Genomic DNA, 17,801 nt, shown 5'->3' with positions numbered 1-17,801 from the left:
TTCTCTCTTCATAGTATATAATCTTATATTATATTTTTAAGGTTAAGGTTATCAAATATTTGGTATTATGCTTCTGCATTCTCCAATCTGATTTGGCGATTTATATACGTTAGAATCAAGTTAAAAGATATGGACAGAAATACGTAAAATATTATTACGTTTTTGAAAAATAATTTTTAAATATAAATAAATAATAGTATCAAAATATGTCCGGTGAAAAAACTAGTGAAAAAATTGGTGAGAATAGAACGGTTAGATAATTTTGTTTATTATTGTTTATCTGTAGAGGTTATAAACGAATGATCGTTTATTTTACAGAGAAAGAAAAGAATTTATTAATTGTCGTATTAGATGTTAATCCATTACAGAGAATTGTTAAAGAAGAAACAAAAATATTGACACAATGTTTAGATTCAACAATTGTATTTGCCAATGCACATTTAATGCAAGCGTCAAACAATCAATTAGCAGTAATGGCTTGTCATGGACATGGAGCAACGTTTTTATATCCTTCTGAGAAAACCAATGATATACGTCAAATCGATGGACAGTATGAAAAATTTACAGAGGTAGAACGTACTGTCAGACAACAGATACAACTGTTTGTAAATCAAATACCGTTAGATGCTTCATTGAATGGTGAAAGTCTTATTTCTGGAGCACTTTCCATGGCATTATGTTATATTTCAAGAATATCTCAGGATAAAGAGGGAGATGAGAAATTTTATTCAAGAATACTTGTGATCACCGCTAGTAATGACTCAACTATGCAATATATGAATTATATGAATATATTTTTTACTGCACAAAAGATGGTTTGTATTTTGTATATACTTTACCTCCACAAGTATTAATAATAATTTGACAAAAATTGTTATTAATAATTGCATCTTATTATGATTATTCAGAATGTTATACTGGATGTATGTAGCTTGGATCAAGAATTAACATTGCTACAACAAGGCTGTGATATAACTGGAGGAAATTATTTGAAAGTACCACAGTTGAATGGATTGTTGCAGTATTTATTAGTATGTTTTTATTTTTAATTAATGTTAAAATTTATAATACAAAATACTACAGTATTATGGAACAATTATTTTATTTTTTTTTTTTAGTGGGTCTTTTTACCAGATTCTAGTGTTAGATCAAAATTAGTATTACCACCACCGGTAGAAGTTGATTATCGTGCTGCGTGCTTTTGTCATCAAGAACTTGTAGACATTGGTTATGTATGCTCTGTTTGTTTATCAAGTAAGAAAAATTTCAATTATATAGTATATATTATTTTACGATAAAATATTAAATAATATTTTGTATGTGCAGTTTTCTGTAAATTTAGTCCAATTTGTACCACGTGCCAGTAAGTATATTTATGCGATGATATGCGATAATAATCTAAGAAATTTTGTTCCTAATTATGATTCTCTTACAGTACAGTATTCAAGATGCCAGGACCAATACCAATGAAAATGAAAAAAAAGAAAAAGAATATAGATATCACACATTGATATTATTTTACGGTAATATTATAACTTTTATATTCTTATAAATATACAAATACAGTTTTTACAAAGTTTTTACGCGCATTGAAAAAAATTTATTATAATCAATAGTAACATATTGATGCATCATTTAATATCACATTACAATCCTTTATTATAATAAATTCTATCTGGCTGCACTTCCTCTTTGAACTTTTCTGTAAATTCATTATATTCCGATGGAAATATCTTCATTAAATCTGGCCTCATACAACTGTATTATCATAAAAAGTATCAAAAGTAAAAAATATTATATATTTTATTGTTATGAATAATTACAGAAATATAAATAAATCATTCTTACTTGCACATTGGATATAATGCCAGTGCCGAGGGAATCATCACTAACAAGCTATTTGTGTAGCATAATATAATTAAACATATGCATATTCTATATATAAAATATAATATTCTAAAACAAAAAAAAGAACATACGAAGCAAGACATAAGCTCAGTTTGATTGGTAATAAGGCCCATGGACGACGATAATAGAAACAAGTTGTCCTTATATATTCTGCCACAATTGGTATCATAATCATTGTTGGAGCCACAGTTAATGTTCTGGTAAAAAAACATTCAGAAGCTGCTTTAATTGCAGCAACTTTTGAATTCATGAAAGGTTCTTCATGAATGATCCATACAGGAATTCCATTTATAATCTCTTTTTGTCGTATGACAGCAAAATTAATCATATTTCCAATGGTCAATCCTCCCAATGGAATAAGTCGCTATATTAAAATAATTATACCATTGAATTTCGTGCAAAAGAAAAATATAAATGATAATCCACTGAACTAACTGCGAATAATGGTCCTCTGCAATAAAACATATGTTTTAATCCATAAACAACCATGCTACTAGCCGCAGCGCTACATAAAAAGGCTTCCTCTGCTACGATATTATTTTTAGTTTCATCTAACTCATTGGTTGTTATACTTCTATTTGTATAATTGACGATAGTAGTAAATGCCTGATTAATTACTTGCAAGCCTAGAAGAGCAACCGTAGATCTAAAGACATATAAAATATATTAGAACATAAATCTCATTTGAAATAAATGTTTACAATTAATATTTGTTTATTACTTGTAAAACGTCATCATAGCCATGAGTAAAATGGCATTACCAGGAAATTGAAATGACATTCTACCAATGAGATTCATCAATTCATTGTTATCAGGATGGAAGGAACTGTCGTAAAGTTTTTTCGCATAAATGATATCTTCTTTTTTCAAATCTTCTGGTTCATTTCCCAACCTAGAATCTAGCTCGCTTTATATCTCATAATACATTTTATGCAATAGATATATCTCAGAGAATATATAATATACTATAAGTATACAATATATATATATATACATATATATGTATGTATTTCATAAGAAATCATGACAATGATCATTGTCATTATTCGTCTTTCATACTTACGCATAATCATTACAAAGTTTTTTAGCTTGATATAATTTTTCTTTCGGCACAAAAATAGTTCGGAAGTCGCTAATGAAAGCCATTTGTTTCCATCTACCGATATAAGTATTCTGATCCCATAATGCTTCGTCAACGTTTATTCGTTCGTCCAATTGATTTTTCGAATCGTTCGAATTTTGATCCTTGTCCGACATTTCAATTAATTAATTTTTGTTGCTTTAAATTTGTGATATCGTATGTGCCTCATCTATCGTATTAATATTAATTCCTTTCCGAAAATTTAACTTAAAAAAAAAAATCATTTAAAAAGACTTGATTGTGAGATAATATTAACTTTATTCGATCCACATTCTTATTTATTTATTTATTTATTTCTTTCTCTCTGGTTTATTTTTTTTTTTTTTTTTTTTTCTTTTCATTAATCTGTATTCATGTGTAAAAATATCTTTTGCCTTTTAATATATCAATTTAAAAATATGAAAGGTTAATTTGCAACAATTCGAAAACTCGATATTAATATTCGAAGACAATGTCAGATTAGTGTAATTTTTATTAACAATTCCATACATTTTAGATTCGTATAAAAATTTCGTATAAAAAGAAAATAATTTGAAGAAAGGCGAACAGCAATATTTAAAACAAAAATTTATTTTGTTTTATCAATATTGTAAAAAAGAAAATATATATATATATATATATAAAAGTTTCCATCTTTCTAAGAGCATGTATCGTGATAATTAAAATCATTAGTGAAATTCTACGCATGCGCGGTCTATCGTGGAATCAATTTAATTGGTCCGAGATTTATGGCTGCTCTAATTGGCCAGCCAGTGCCCACGTGACATTGCTCGGTACGATACATCGAAGGAGTCTTATAAACATCATTCCGGGACAATTTGAAAACAGTTGGAAATTTTGTGACCGTGTGCCAAGGTTTTAAATTCGTTAATACATAATCATAATGCGCGTTGTACGTGGTCGTATATGCTTTATAAGGTATTACGTTTAATCTTTTCCGATAAATCAAAGGAGGATTATTAGTGCAACGTGGAAAGTGTAAAGGACCTTTCGTAGGAATAGTTTTTGGAAGGAAATGATGACATTTAGAACGTTTTTCAATATTTTTCTCAACAACATTACTTCTTTTTTCATTTGATATAAAATTGATATGTGTCATATGAGTGGTGCTTACCAATGGATCTAAATGTTTATAAAAGCTAAGTTCGTTCGTAGGAATTGTAGGAAATTCATGTTTGCCTGTGTTTACTATTGGACAAGTTGCATCATCCGCAGGACTGGTCTGAGATAATGACAATGACTCGAATGGAATTTTTCTTCTTACGTAAGTCGACCCTATAATATTTTTCGTATCGATATAAAAAGAAAAAAAAAGAAAAAAGAAAAAAAGAAAGAAAGAAAGAAAAAAGAAACAAAAAAAAATTTAGGCTAATATCAATGACAGATACGTTCAAAAATGATTCACGACTAACCGCTGGTCGTTGAATGGATTAATGGTCGTACTGGATCTTTGATAAATTTCTCACATAAATTCTTCAACGTTGGTCTCGCCGCTACTGACGATTTTCGATAAGTTTCAGATCGGTCTTCGATAAATTTCAATTTGTAATCTTTATTGTAAGATGACACATAATGCTCGAAAGGTGCCACTGCATTTTTTGATTTAGCATTTAAATCAGTTTTTAATCGTAAATCATATTGTTGTTGTTTTTGTAACGACCACGGAATTTGATATTGATAATAATATGAACGTTCATAGGAAGTTTGAAAACGGTCACATGGTTTTTTCGCGCCAAGACGTACAAAACGTTTTCGCTGACAGATAGGCATAATTTTAAAAGGAAACTTATTTTTTAGATGTGATTTTATATATAATAAAAAAAAAAAAAAAAAAAAAGAAAAGAAAAAAGAAAAAAGAACAGAGGAAAAAGAAAAATTAATAGACACTCTCTCTTATAACATATATACAGATCAGAAATAATATTCACGTCTCTAAACAAATAATATGAAGAGGGGAAACAAAACAACGTTTCTTCTTATGAAATGAAAAAATAGAAAGACGATTTTCTATCACTAATGAAGAAATTGATAAAAGGATAAAAATTAACGGAGGGAATAATTTTTGAAAAACAGCTAACGAATAATGAATTGGAGTATTTCTGGATCGTTCATTTTATTTTATACACGAAGTCGCTACAGTTTTTCATTTTGAAATTAGTAGTCCCAGTAATGATTTTTTTTTTTTTCTTCCTTTCTTTCCCCCTCTATTCTCTCTTTCATCATTGCATCTTATATGAAATATATATACATATACTTTTATACATACACATATAAAAGTATATATATATATATACTTTTTTTTTCTTTTAAAAGCGTAAAACACTTAGAATTTTTTATTAGCCTCGCTCGTTCGTTCATTCATTTATTCATTCATTCATTCATTCATTCATTCATTCATTCTTCCGAATCGTTTACATTTTATTAAGCTTGTTCAAACTAATAATTATATGTCAAACCAGATTAAATTTTAGTCAAGGACGTAACGCAAAAGTAGATACGTCGATTTTCGAGAAAATTAATTTCGTGTCCCTGTTATTATTATTATTATTATTATTATTATTATTATTGTTATTATTATTATTATTATTATTATTATTATTATCATTATTATTATTAATTATTATTAATTATTATTAATTATTATTATTAATTATTATTATTATTATTATTATTATTATTATTATTATTATTATTATTAATCATTATTAATCATTATTATTATTTATTATTATTATTATTGTTATTATTATTATTATTATTATTATCAGTCCCATGGATCGTATATTTAGTCAAGAGGAAAAAACTTTATTTTCCAATGTGAATTTATAGAAACTAGCTAAAAGTGGTCGTAGTGTAGGATGATGCGAAAAGTTAGGAAAATTATTTTAGACAATTATAATAATAATGATGATAATAATTATAATAATAGTAATGATAATAATAATAATAATAATAATAATAATAATAATAATAATAATAATAATATTAATATTAATAATAATAATAATAATGATAATAATAATAGTAATAGTAATAATAATAATAATAATGATGATAATAATAATAGTAATAGTAATAGTAATAATAATAATAATAATAATAATAATAATAATAATAATAATAATAATAATAATAATAATAATAATAATAATAATAATAATAGTAATAGTAATAGTAATAGTAAGATAGTTTGGAAATTTAATAATAGAATTCAACAGAGAATTTAATTACTATTCGCATCACCTCACTCGACATCTTCCTTTCTCCTACAAAACGCAGTAAAAAAAAAAAGTCCAGCGAGAAAGATCAAATGTGTCACTAAACTTCTTTTTCTTGGTCGGCCTTCTGCTTAACTAAACAGAAACTCAAAGCTTAAATATGCAAGACCAAGCCCGAATATAAGGTAATGACTTAAATTTTAACGCATTTAAAAAGTCATATAAAATGAAAATTAACTGATTCCTAACTAAGTTGGTACCCGATAAACAGTGCCTAAGAGGTAGTAGTAGCAATCCATTCTTGTAGTTTATCCACTAATTATAGTGAAATTAATTTTTTCGACCTCCTCGTCTCTTCATAGAAGATGTACATTGAGGACAGTACCACTTCCCTTTTGGTGGGGCGGTAATACCTACACACGGGTAGTGGAACCATTCGAAAGGGCACTGAAAAAAAAAAAAAAAAGAAAAAGATAATGATCAATCTTCAGTATTAAAGAGATTGTAAAAATGATTTATGAATAATAAGAGTATCTTACGTCTGAATTATCGCAAGCAACCATATCTCCATAGGATACTTGATTGCATATACAATATCTTGGTTCATTGGGATCATACGTCCAATCTGGATTATCCGAGTCTGTGACAGTCGTCGTCGTTGTCGTCGTTACAACTGGTGGTGATACAGGTTGCTGAACCGTGGCAGCGATGACGCTTGAGCTTGGAATGGCAGCATTTACTTTCCTATATTATGACACCATGTTAATGGTACTGTACCATTGAATTAAAATAATTTTTTATTGTACGACAATGAAAAGTTGCATACTTTTTATGCTTTTTAGTTGTTTCTTGGATAGCTGCGATAGCAGTCTGAGCTGCTCCAGCTAATTCTCTACTAAATTCGGCAGCATGAACGCCACCGGTATTAATGGCCTCGTAACTAGCTTTTAAACTGGCTGTCCGCCTGCCTTGTTGCATTTGTTGCGTTGCAGCTATAGCTTGAGAAGCAGCTGCCGCTATGGCATTACCACCAGCACCTATATGGCCAAGATTATAGCTCACAGGGCCAACCGAATTCACGATAGCGGATGGGGTTGATGGTACGCTTGTAGGTGCTATTATTGGTCCGGAATTAGTCGATGTTGGCCGGGACTCAGGAAGACTTGGAGGAATTTTTTCTATCGCTAATCGTTTCTCTATAGAAGTAGAAGACGTATTGGAATCTCTCCTTTTCTCTGATCGAGCTGCGAAATATTAATTATCATTTTATATTCCAAAAGTTAAAGATTTGTAAAAATGTTGTCGGACATGTAAGTAGTACCTATGTCTAACTTACAATGGCTATGATTGTCTCGCGATCTACTAGGCGTGAAACTATAATGATTTTCTTTTTGACTACTATTCGTAGAGGGTTGATCTAATTCCAAAGATCTTTTTTCCAATATTTCTGTAATTCCCTTATTATCTGCCTCTAGTTCCATTTTAAATTTGTGCAATTCTTGATCTAACCTTCTTAAATATCTGTCTACTAAATCATACATTTGATTGGCTAAATGTACTTTTTCATCCGCATCTTCTAAAGTTTTATAATATTCTCTTCTAATAGCTTCGTATTCCGCTTCTTTTTCGTTAGGCTTCATTTTTTTGGCATTTGAAAAGAATGTCTTAACTTTTTTCTCTAAACTATCCATAGAATCTGTAAATGATGAAAAATGGTATAAAGCAGCCTTAGTCTAAGAGCATACGTTAAGATTTTTTTCTATACATACAAATTTATATAAACAGGCATGAGAGCATCGTATAGAATACATACTTTGTACACCTAAATCCATTTCTCTCATTTCAGTGAACCGGTCCCTTAATTCTTGTGGGAGATGCTCAATCACTGAAAAAATGAATGAATAAGGTCAACATAACCAAACAAAATAACATTGCAATTGTCACGTTTTAAAAACGACGATAAATAGATAATTGTATAATAGATAATAAGACATGATCGCAGATTTGTCAGAAATGTTCATAATATTATTAGAATGTTTGAAAAAGCTTTTAAAAGGAATAACTATTATACTAATCGTTTGACAAATATCTCCTTAACCTAAAAATTGTTAAACATTCTGCAAGAAACATTGTCATTTCACGTTGAAAGTTCATAACTTGAAAAGTTCAACTATCATTCGTGATTGTTTCGTTGGAAGGTACAACATCAAAATAAAAATCTATTTATGAAATAAATTTTCAATGTTTCCAATGAGAGGGTGTATTCGGAAAGGTTAGTAACTTTTCTCATGAAGCTGGCTAAAGCAGAGCACGCCTTGTTTTTACGTACTTTCGACATAATCTTCCAAGTAAAGCATCCTCTCGTACCGGCGTTACGCTGTCCGCTGTCCGATTTATAGTAATTAATAATTTACAATAGGAGAGTGCTCGCCGCCGTAGAGGAATTAACGAAAATTGTAGCACTCGATCGGAAGCGTGTTTACGGCGGTCAGAAGCCTCGGTATACCCGCATATTCTTTTAACGATCAAAAGCGGTACGAATTTTCGAACTGATTCAAATCTGACGTCCTACGAAAAAAATATCATACGGTCAGAAAATAAGGGAATCAATTATCGGTGCATCCTAATCGGTCCAGCATAATTTCAAATTAATACTGGCCAGTTCTCTGTTCCGGTATTGTCCGCCATCTTATGTGTCTTCTCAGGTCCGTATATAGACAAATTCGTTTGGTGATCGGAGCACCCTCATTGACTCGGAATAAAATTTTTCTTTGAATTTTTTTACAAAATAATACGATCATAATTGTCCTTAACATTGCATGAAATATTTAATCTTTTTTATTTAACATTGTTGAATTAAATAGGACAAATAATACATAGATAAAAAAGAGAAGAAAAAAAAAAAGAATACTCCTACGACATATTCAAGCGAATTACGTGGACGTTTCATTTGATTTTATTTCGGCGAACAAGCATGTCCATTGGCTAATGACAAAAACGTCCAATAATTTTATTCCATTAATCGATATGGTAGTGTAGAAATCCTACATTAAAATTTCAAATCAAACGTAATCGTAATCACGTTTTGACAGATTACTTTTAAAATCGATCATATTGATAAAATGATCCGACGAAATCCAACAAAAATTGAATTGCGATTGGACGATCTGCAAGAGTACGAAGTTATGAAGAAGGCACACGAAGCAAAGAAGGAAGCTGAGAGACAACAAAACTTTAATCCTCCTTCCTGGAGTGGAAAAGTTCCACAAACTGAAATTCATGAACGTATTGGATACATGCCACAACAAAATCAACAACCTAGACACTCGAGGCCTAACATATGAATAATATAAACATTTTAGTTTATTCATTCTTTAAAAAAGAAATAATAATAATAAATAAATAAATAAAACTATATATATATAGATATAAAAGACAAATGAAGGATGTAATAAATTCAAAAGAAAAATTTCATTGTCGACACAATTTCTTTTGTAATATTTACTGACAATGAAACTTCTTACTAAAATATACATGGCAGCATAATTTTTTTTTGTATGTTTTTTTTCTTCATATGTTTTCTATTCGATATTCTAAACATCAGTCAACTTCTTCTCGTACGACATTAAAATTAATTTAGTTTGGTTTAGTTTACTTTAGCTGTCTTCTTCTATGATGTGATTTTTCTCATTTGAAATACATTAATAAAGTAACAATTGAGCCATTCACAAACCAAAGCGATCAATCCCATTTTTAAAATTTTCTTATATTTGACTACCAAAGCCATTGATTGATATGTGCTTTTTTTTATTTTCATATATAAAATAATAAATTTCCTTGATAATAATAGTCAGTGCAACTAAATAACACAAGTTTTTTCATTAACAACAGTTCATTAATAAATAATTAACCATCACTTCATTATCAATTATTATTTAATTAAAAATTGAATTATTCCTTTTTACTAATTGACATTAATTTTATCATACATCTCTAAAATAAAATTAAATTAATAATAATTTTATGTTATATTTGAATATATATTTTATATGAAATTTTAAAAAACAATATATACATATACATATACATACACAATATACATATATATATACATATATATATACATATATATATATTTTTTTTTTCTTTAGTTTTGTTTCATGGAATTAAACACTTTGGCGAATGAATGGCTCAAAAGATAAATATTATTACCTGAGATATTAAACCCAAGGAAAAAATATGTTACATTATCGATAATCGTCTAAAGGTTATGATCGAGCGCTTATTTATTGCTAACTAAACTTTAATTTTTTGTTTGTTTCTCTCTCTCTCTCTCTCTCTCTGTCTTCATTAAGCATTAATATAATAGAGAAAAACAATATCTTCCTATAGCAGAAAGCACCAGTTTACATATTGTCAACGTTTATTGCTTGATCCGTCCTACAAGACGATTGCTTTTTAACGAGAATATTTATATGTAATCTCTGAAAACATGTCGAAGAAACATTTCACATGTAAATCAATCTATGCGATGTGTGTATATAAACGTATAGACGATTAGAAAAAAAGTAAATAAATAAATAAAAAAAAAAAAAAAAAAAAAAAAAAAAAAAAAACAGAAAAAAAATGAGTTTCGATGTACAACAAATAGCACCGTTATATCTAAAAGTAATGTCATCATCATCATCATAATCAATCATAATCATCATTATCAATCATAATCATAATCATCATCATCATCATCATAATCATCACTGCCACCGTTTTCAATTCAATGTGAATTTCAAAATTTCAAATCATGTGACCAAACGTAATCCTAACGAGTTTCTAATGAGAAACTCAAACGATGGTACATACATAATTGTTATTCGTCTCTGGAGCAAACCTTTGAGCTTATTATAATCCCTTGTTGAAATATAAATGCATTGGTATATCCTTTCCTTCGCAATTCTTCAATAAAAGTTCATAACTTTCTGGCTCCCATCGTTGCAAAGTACTGACTGCGATTGAACTGAGAAAAAACAATATATTGATACGAAAATACATCAACGATGATACTTCATTGTTTTATAACAATCGAGGTTTTTTTTCCCGCTTGTCTTTTATTATCTAAGTAAACTTACCAGTTTTGTGGAAACAACGCACAAGCAGTCGGTACCATGAACGTCAAGCTAAAAAAAATTGTCAGTGATCGTACTAACATCTTCTTCGTTTCGTAGGATTATCAGTGAAGTTACAATGAAATGTAAAAGGGTAACCACTTACAAGCATCCAACCATCATAACTTGTATTGGTGCATGAAAGATTTTAATTCTTTGCATCCATTCGTATTTCTCTAATCTTTCCATTATGGGTGGGAGAATCACTGAAATGATAAATTTTCTATTATATTTTATATATATATATATATAACGTAAGTTATAAACATTTTTTTATTTATAATAGATTTTAAGAAGATTTGAAATTATTACAACATTTCATTAGAAAAATTATTAAAAATAATTTCCATTCAAATTAATGAATGCCTTTCATCGACGTCACTAGGATTGTCGATGGGACGGCATGTTGCTTGATTTAAATAAAAAATGTTTATAATTTGGAAAAGTTTCCTGTTCCATGTTTATATAACTTTTTTCCATTCTTACAGTGAATAGAATATATTCTATTTTAAAGTTTGAATTGTAAAGATGTATTTCTGAAATATTCTGTATATATGAGTTGTTCATTTGTCAAATTGATTAAATCAACTAAACAAAAAGTAGAGACAATCGATAAAGTTATATACATTGTACATTATTTATTATTCAACGACAACAAAACATTTTTATTATTTAGTCGTGTTAAGTTTAATTATTATGAGAATTTATTTTAAATATAAAAAATTAAGAATTAATCAGATGCTTTGACATTTAAAATTTAGAAAAATTATAAATATAAAATTAATCACTTTGGTTTGTGAATGGTTCATATATAAGTTATATTATATATATAAAAATTTAATATATAAAAAATTTATATATATATATATAAAATGTATATGTTATTCATGTAATGATTTTTTTCTTCATAGTCATACTTACACATGCCAGGTGCACACATAATGATTCTCGAGATAACGACTTGACTGATGCCTTTCACAGCAGCTATCTTCGAGATTAATTAAATTTAGATTAGAAATATCTATTTTATTCTTCATATAAGAAAAATGAAAAAAAGATATATAAATATTTCTTACTTTCGATTTACTAAGCTTTTGGCCATTCTCGTCGGTAACTTCGATTCCATTTAGTATCTCATTTTGTCTCATTAATGGTATATTTGCACAATTAGCAGCAGCTACCGCAGCGAACGGCACATACCTCTGTAATGATTAACGGATTATTGGTCGATATCATTAAATATAACGTGTTGGTAATAGATAACGATTAATTCGATTAACTAACTGCCATCAAAGGATTTGCCCTTTTCTCCCAAAAAGATTTACATCCTATCGCTGTTATCATTGCTGCTGCTGTAGCACTAATATAAGCCGCACCTAATTGATTTGTGGTCACTGGACTATTTGCATTTCTATTGGTATAGTTGACGAGCGCGTTAAATGACTGATTGACCCATTGCCAAAAAACTACTGCTGTGGTTGTTCTGTAATAATAATGATTTAATTGTTTTAATAATTATTCGAATATATTGAGAAAAATTTATTGGAAAAAAAAAAAAAAGAAGAAGAAAAGAAACAAACAATTCTGTAATAATACTTATATTTTGTTTTATATCTATATGAATGGTTATTTTTGAAAGTGAAAGTGATAAATTTATTTTTATTTAATTTTAATATTATAAATAAAAAAAGTCAAAAAGAATAATTTCTATCATTTATCTATTTAGAATAATTGTATAATAATATTTGTTTCGTTCCATAGACGAGTTGTTATTTTTTCAAATTATATAAATCTTGTATCATTTATATTTAATATTATAAAATGATAAAATGACAACTCGCAATATATTTTTCATAATCGTATTTACGCTATTTTTTTTTTTTTTTTTTTTTTTTTTTTTTTTTTTTTTTTTTTTTTTTTGTAGGGGCTGAGGGTGGAATAATTTTCTATTCAACCTTTTGATTTAATTTAATATAATATAAAAAAATTTGAAAGGATAATTAAATTTTCTTCAAGATTGTTGATCATAGCACTATCAAAAAATGTCATTACTAAATAAAATCAAAAATATACGTATATAAGCGTTCAATGCTAAATAGGTTTCCAACGTAAATGAATAAGTAAAAAAATTTGAAATAATATAGAACAAATGCGTCAATGATAAAGTGTCAATGTTATTTACTTATAGAATTGAAGCATGGCACCGGTCACAGCCATACCACCTGGCACCTGGAAGGACATTCTACCAAAGACATTTTGTAGATCGCCAGTGTCCGGATGAAAAGCCGACTCGTAGAGCTTCTTAGCATAGATGATTTCTTTTCTGGTGATACCAGTTGGCTCATTTCCAAGTCTGCAAAACAATCGTACGATGATGACAATCCGATGATCCTTCGAAAATATTTGAACAATTTCGAGGAGGGAAAAAAAGAAAAAAGAAAAAGAGAACAAGAAAAAAAGAAGGATAGAAAAGGTTAGAGACTACAAATTAATCTCATGATTCGTATTCATTGCATGTTGTTCTTTTTTTTTTCTTTTTTTCTTTTTTTCTTTTTTAATTTATTTGTTTATTTATTTTTTTTTTTTTCCTTTTTTCCTCCAAAGAATCCTCGATTTATCTTCATTGAATATTTTTAAAATGAAAAGAAGATTAAATTACTATGTCTTCTTACTCGTTCAAAGAGATTAAACAAAAAAGAAAAGCACTTATAACGAAAACACATGTTCTTTTTAACAATGGCCTTGAAGACAAATGTCCTTCTCATTTATTTTTAAATTAGTTTTAAAAATGCAAAGTTACGTCAAGCATAGCGTAATAAACGTTGTACATGCATTTACATATATATATACATAGGTCGATCTTTATAATTATTAATAGAAGATAAAAATTGATCTTGGAGTAAAAGATAGATGATTTTTCTCAAAGAATTATGTTACGAGATTTTTCGAGATAATCGCATTAAAACGTACGAATAAAGAGTCTACACACACACACACACACACACACACACACACACACACACACACACACACACACACATACGCACGCGCTCGCATATGTCATGTATATCTATGTATGTATGTATGCATATATCTACGTAATATATGTAAATTATAGTATTACTATATTATTGTAATAGAGTACTATATTACAATAATATTATTATACTATATAGTACTCTATTAAAATAGTCCAGTAATATTACTTGTATATATATATATATATATGTATAATATTACATATATATAGTATATGTATATGTATATATTTATTTATTCATTTGTTTAAAATATGTATCGATATATACATACATAAAACAGATATAGATGTTCATATATTTCTGAAAAATTTCAATCGATATTATTATTTATTAAAACATAAAAGATATCGTTCGAATTTCAAATGAACATATCTCCTACTTGCCTGTAATCTTCGCATAATTTCTTAGCGGCAATCAATTCTTGTTCAGGAAGGATGCAAGTTCGAAAATCCGTAACCCAGGCAAAATGTTTCCATCTACCTGCGAAGGTACTCAGATCCCAAAGTGGCTTATCCAAAGCCAATCTCTCGTTCGTCATTATGCTCTTTCTTGTTCTTTTCTTTTTTCTTTTCTTTCTTTCTTTCTTTTTTTTTTTTTTTATATCTGAAAAATTCACATCAAAAACGAACCTACTTTCAACCGGAGTCTAAATTCCTTTAATTATTTTAATAACAGAAATGAAAACAAAATGATCGAGTATTGAAATAATTTAAATGGTTATTTCGTAACAATATGAACATATGTACAAACACATATTTAATCATTTTCGAACGAACGTTAATTTGATGTTATTGAAGATACGACTGATTCAAGAGAAAAAAAAAAAAAGAAAAAAAAATTATATATATATATATATAGAGAGAGAGAGACAGTAGGCTCCGAGAAAATATCACTTGATTAACATAATTAAAATATTCGATAAAATTCTAAACGAATCGGATATGGTGTCACAATCATATTTCAACGAAATATAAGTCCATGTTTTCGAGAGATCATTTTAAAGAAAAACATCAAATGTTATCGTTAGATATTTAAATGCAAGGTCAGAAGATATTGAGAAATAATATGCATTAGTATTATATCAAGTTGAATGATCGGTATAACTATAAAATTCTAAATATAAAGAAAATGAAAAGAAAAATAAAATAAAATAAAATAAAATAAAAAAAGAAAAAAAAAAAGAACTTAACGAAACCCAGGCTAATTTAAACTTTATGTACACGCGCTCTCTTTCTCATACACACGTACATACTACCATACATACATACACACATAAACACATACATACATACATACATACATATATATACATAAAATTATATAAATAACAAGTAATTAAAAAAGAATTTCGATCGATTGTTTATCAATCGATTAAAGCACGTGAATCATTCGGTATTGCTCGAGTAGGTTCGGTGTCCGATCGTGCATGATCGTGTCACGAGACAGCCGGGCCCTAACTTCGATCGGCCGAATCCTGGCATTTTTCCCATACAAAATTATTGGCAATAAGCAATAATAGATATATGCACAACGCTACGTTTACAAAATTTCTATTGATACAATCGCATGATCTCACGTATAATACACGCCGTTGAAATATTTTTTTATAAAAGTCCACTCCCTAAAGCAACGATGACGACAATAATGACGAAGATGAAGAAGAAGAAGAGACGAGAACGTGAGGACAACGAAATAATAGCCTCGAAAAATATCGATCATATCGTATTCTATTTTACATGAAAGAGAAAACAGATACGTCATGATAGGACACGATAGATAAGTACGAGCTCACATTTAACATTAGATTTTTATTAACGTTAAACGAATGTTATTATCTTTGCCTCTTTCATTCTTTTTCTGTTTTATTTTTTTTTTATTTTTTTTATTTTTTTTTTTTTTTTTTTTTTTTTTTTGAATTATACAAGGAGGTAAACGACACAGTGATCATCGGTCTTCAATGATATCTTTCCAAACCGTGAAAACGATTGAAAACGGTGGATCTTACGCGAAAATGTATTAATGGTCACTGTTAAATTGTTCACACACAAGACTACTCGTATATTATGCAATAAGTCAGAGATTATATAAAACGGATGGGTATATTAAATTTTTTTTTCTTTTATCTTTACACGAGTGAGCTTACCCGTTGAACACGTACCACCTCCCTGGAGCTTCTGTGGCTCCTGCTGTCTAACGTCAACGCGAGAGCGCGCTCAACTGGCGTCACCCCAATGATGCCCTCGCTACTTGATACGTACCTGACACCACCACCATCTTTCTTCTTTATACCCCACCCTTTCTATCGTCTTCTTCTTCTTCTTCTTCTTCTTCTTCTTCTTCTTCTTCTTCTATCACAGTTCTAACATAACTGGTCTTTATTACGATCAGAAAATTATTCGATTTTTTATTTCATTTATCTATTTTTTTTTCTTTTTTTTTTTTTCCTTTTTAAAATTTATAAGTCGTGCGAATAGATCGTAATTATAGTTCTTACCGCGTTACATAATACTCATAGAGATAACAGTTTCCAGATAAGAAATCATATCTGCTTTAACCATTAATTAATAATACATATTTGGAATTTATCATGTAACGTTGATCCATCGATGTAGATAAAACTTAATTATTCATTGTCAAGATAAAATTTAATAATAATTTTCGAAACTTTCAACATTTTTGAAAATAAGGTTTACATAGGTATATACCTATTTGGATTGATCTGAAAAGAGAAAGAGAGAAAGAGAGACTTTCAATATTTTTTATTAAAAATTATATATGTCATATATATAAACCCAGTTATTATTGACTAACCCAACATTATATTATTGTTATTATAACAGTATTGTTCATTTTAATGTTGTTATATTATTGTTTGATTTAGATATAAAATATATTGCTTATTGACCAATTTAATAAATACGTACCATAAATATGTACAATATGCATATATAAATATATAATATACACATGCATATGTTTTATACATTCATGTACATATATATGTACATACATAACATACATGCATATATATATATATATTCACAAAATTCTTCGAACAAGGCTGTTATTGTTGGCATAGACATTCTGGTTATAAACTTTTGTTTTTATAATTCAAATATGGCAAGATCAGAATGTTCTTTTTAACGGCAAATAAAAATATTGAAATTTCTATATTTAAAAATGAATTATCATCCATATATGACACATATATGCGTGTATATATATATGTATGAACATTTATTAATATATATTTAAATATTCGTGCAGTATGAATGTATATATGTTATCTATGTACTTTTCGTGTTTTTTTTTTTTTTACTTTATTGTAATACTT

The 17,801-nt window shown here is 28.2% G+C and overlaps 5 protein-coding genes across 9 annotated transcripts; 1 reads left to right on the top strand and 4 right to left on the bottom strand.

The window, feature by feature from the left end:
- The first annotated feature begins 62 nt into the window (after nt 1-62).
- On the top strand, nt 63-1,918 carry LOC124423982 (general transcription factor IIH subunit 3). Of its 2 annotated transcripts, XM_046962415.1 has the most exons (7): nt 63-237; nt 319-815; nt 909-1,031; nt 1,119-1,254; nt 1,327-1,363; nt 1,436-1,523; nt 1,826-1,918. In XM_046962415.1, the coding sequence occupies exons 1-6, from the start codon at nt 207-209 to the stop codon at nt 1,509-1,511; spliced, it is 900 nt and encodes a 299-aa protein (XP_046818371.1). In that variant the 5' UTR covers nt 63-206; the 3' UTR covers nt 1,512-1,523; nt 1,826-1,918. The 2 variants fall into 2 exon arrangements, with proteins under 2 accessions (XP_046818371.1, XP_046818362.1); XM_046962406.1 differs by lacking the exon at nt 1,826-1,918 and having other exon boundaries at nt 1,436-1,545.
- On the bottom strand, nt 1,495-3,341 carry LOC124423969 (sideroflexin-2-like). 2 transcript variants are annotated; one of them, XM_046962384.1, is made up of 6 exons: nt 2,972-3,341; nt 2,630-2,800; nt 2,344-2,554; nt 1,980-2,272; nt 1,849-1,896; nt 1,495-1,758 (listed from the first exon to the last, which is right to left on the bottom strand). In XM_046962384.1, the coding sequence occupies exons 1-6, from the start codon at nt 3,163-3,165 to the stop codon at nt 1,647-1,649; spliced, it is 1,029 nt and encodes a 342-aa protein (XP_046818340.1). In that variant the 5' UTR covers nt 3,166-3,341; the 3' UTR covers nt 1,495-1,646. The 2 variants fall into 2 exon arrangements, with proteins under 2 accessions (XP_046818340.1, XP_046818350.1); XM_046962394.1 differs by having other exon boundaries at nt 2,630-2,807; nt 2,972-3,107.
- Nucleotides 3,335-4,819, bottom strand: LOC124431760. The gene is made up of 2 exons (XM_046980049.1): nt 4,462-4,819; nt 3,335-4,324 (listed from the first exon to the last, which is right to left on the bottom strand). Exons 1-2 carry the CDS (start codon nt 4,817-4,819, stop codon nt 3,744-3,746), a joined length of 939 nt encoding a protein of 312 aa, XP_046836005.1. The 3' UTR covers nt 3,335-3,743.
- Nucleotides 4,820-6,259: 1,440 nt separating this feature from the next.
- Nucleotides 6,260-8,735, bottom strand: LOC124423956 (inhibitor of growth protein 3). 2 transcript variants are annotated; one of them, XM_046962364.1, is made up of 6 exons: nt 8,597-8,735; nt 8,081-8,152; nt 7,604-7,963; nt 7,094-7,511; nt 6,807-7,011; nt 6,260-6,714 (listed from the first exon to the last, which is right to left on the bottom strand). In XM_046962364.1, exons 1-6 carry the CDS (start codon nt 8,622-8,624, stop codon nt 6,598-6,600), a joined length of 1,200 nt encoding a protein of 399 aa, XP_046818320.1. In that variant the 5' UTR covers nt 8,625-8,735; the 3' UTR covers nt 6,260-6,597. The 2 variants fall into 2 exon arrangements, with proteins under 2 accessions (XP_046818320.1, XP_046818328.1); XM_046962372.1 differs by lacking the exon at nt 8,597-8,735 and having other exon boundaries at nt 8,037-8,152.
- Nucleotides 8,736-10,524: 1,789 nt separating this feature from the next.
- Nucleotides 10,525-16,692, bottom strand: LOC124423946 (sideroflexin-2). Of its 2 annotated transcripts, none has more exons than XM_046962346.1 (9): nt 16,611-16,692; nt 14,851-15,070; nt 13,609-13,779; nt 12,711-12,909; nt 12,503-12,628; nt 12,348-12,414; nt 11,533-11,632; nt 11,391-11,438; nt 10,525-11,278 (listed from the first exon to the last, which is right to left on the bottom strand). In XM_046962346.1, the coding sequence occupies exons 2-9, from the start codon at nt 15,003-15,005 to the stop codon at nt 11,164-11,166; spliced, it is 981 nt and encodes a 326-aa protein (XP_046818302.1). In that variant the 5' UTR covers nt 15,006-15,070; nt 16,611-16,692; the 3' UTR covers nt 10,525-11,163. The 2 variants fall into 2 exon arrangements, with proteins under 2 accessions (XP_046818302.1, XP_046818310.1); XM_046962354.1 differs by lacking the exon at nt 16,611-16,692 and adding an exon at nt 16,473-16,547.
- Between the last annotated feature and the right edge of the window lie 1,109 nt (nt 16,693-17,801).

The sequence above is a fragment of the Vespa crabro genome, chromosome 1 (assembly GCF_910589235.1).
Source record: "Vespa crabro chromosome 1, iyVesCrab1.2, whole genome shotgun sequence".
In the NCBI taxonomy this organism is placed as follows: domain Eukaryota; kingdom Metazoa; phylum Arthropoda; class Insecta; order Hymenoptera; family Vespidae; genus Vespa; species Vespa crabro.
Note: the sequence above shows the minus strand (reverse complement) of the source record. Positions and strands in the feature narration are given on the sequence as shown.

What these genes read in the sequence shown, in the direction of transcription:
- LOC124431760 (XM_046980049.1), bottom strand. Translation starts at nt 4,819, where the DNA reads ATGCCTATCTGTCAGCGAAAACGTTTTGTACGTCTTGGCGCGAAAAAA. An exon ending in AATCCATTCAACGACCAGCG is followed by an intron (nt 4,325 to 4,461) that starts GTTAGTCGTGAA and finishes AAAATATTATAG; the next exon opens with GGTCGACTTACGTAAGAAGA.
- LOC124423982 (XM_046962415.1), top strand. Translation starts at nt 207, where the DNA reads ATGTCCGGTGAAAAAACTAGTGAAAAAATTG. An exon ending in TTTTTACTGCACAAAAGATG is followed by an intron (nt 816 to 908) that starts GTTTGTATTTTG and finishes ATGATTATTCAG; the next exon opens with AATGTTATACTGGATGTATG. An exon ending in ATGCTCTGTTTGTTTATCAA is followed by an intron (nt 1,255 to 1,326) that starts GTAAGAAAAATT and finishes TTGTATGTGCAG; the next exon opens with TTTTCTGTAAATTTAGTCCA.
- LOC124423956 (XM_046962364.1), bottom strand. Translation starts at nt 8,624, where the DNA reads ATGCTTTACTTGGAAGATTATGTCGAAA. An exon ending in GCGAGACAATCATAGCCATT is followed by an intron (nt 7,512 to 7,603) that starts GTAAGTTAGACA and finishes AATATTTCGCAG; the next exon opens with CTCGATCAGAGAAAAGGAGA. An exon ending in TTGCTTGCGATAATTCAGAC is followed by an intron (nt 6,715 to 6,806) that starts GTAAGATACTCT and finishes TTTTTTTTTCAG; the next exon opens with TGCCCTTTCGAATGGTTCCA.
- LOC124423969 (XM_046962384.1), bottom strand. Translation starts at nt 3,165, where the DNA reads ATGTCGGACAAGGATCAAAATTCGAACGATTCGAAAAATCAATTGGAC. An exon ending in AAACTTTGTAATGATTATGC is followed by an intron (nt 2,801 to 2,971) that starts GTAAGTATGAAA and finishes GCTAGATTCTAG; the next exon opens with GTTGGGAAATGAACCAGAAG. An exon ending in CTGAGCTTATGTCTTGCTTC is followed by an intron (nt 1,897 to 1,979) that starts GTATGTTCTTTT and finishes CTACACAAATAG; the next exon opens with CTTGTTAGTGATGATTCCCT.
- LOC124423946 (XM_046962346.1), bottom strand. Translation starts at nt 15,005, where the DNA reads ATGACGAACGAGAGATTGGCTTTGGATAAGCCACTTTGGGATCTGAGT. An exon ending in AAATTATGCGAAGATTACAG is followed by an intron (nt 13,780 to 14,850) that starts GCAAGTAGGAGA and finishes ATTGTTTTGCAG; the next exon opens with ACTTGGAAATGAGCCAACTG. An exon ending in GCGTTGTTTCCACAAAACTG is followed by an intron (nt 11,279 to 11,390) that starts GTAAGTTTACTT and finishes GTTTTTTCTCAG; the next exon opens with TTCAATCGCAGTCAGTACTT.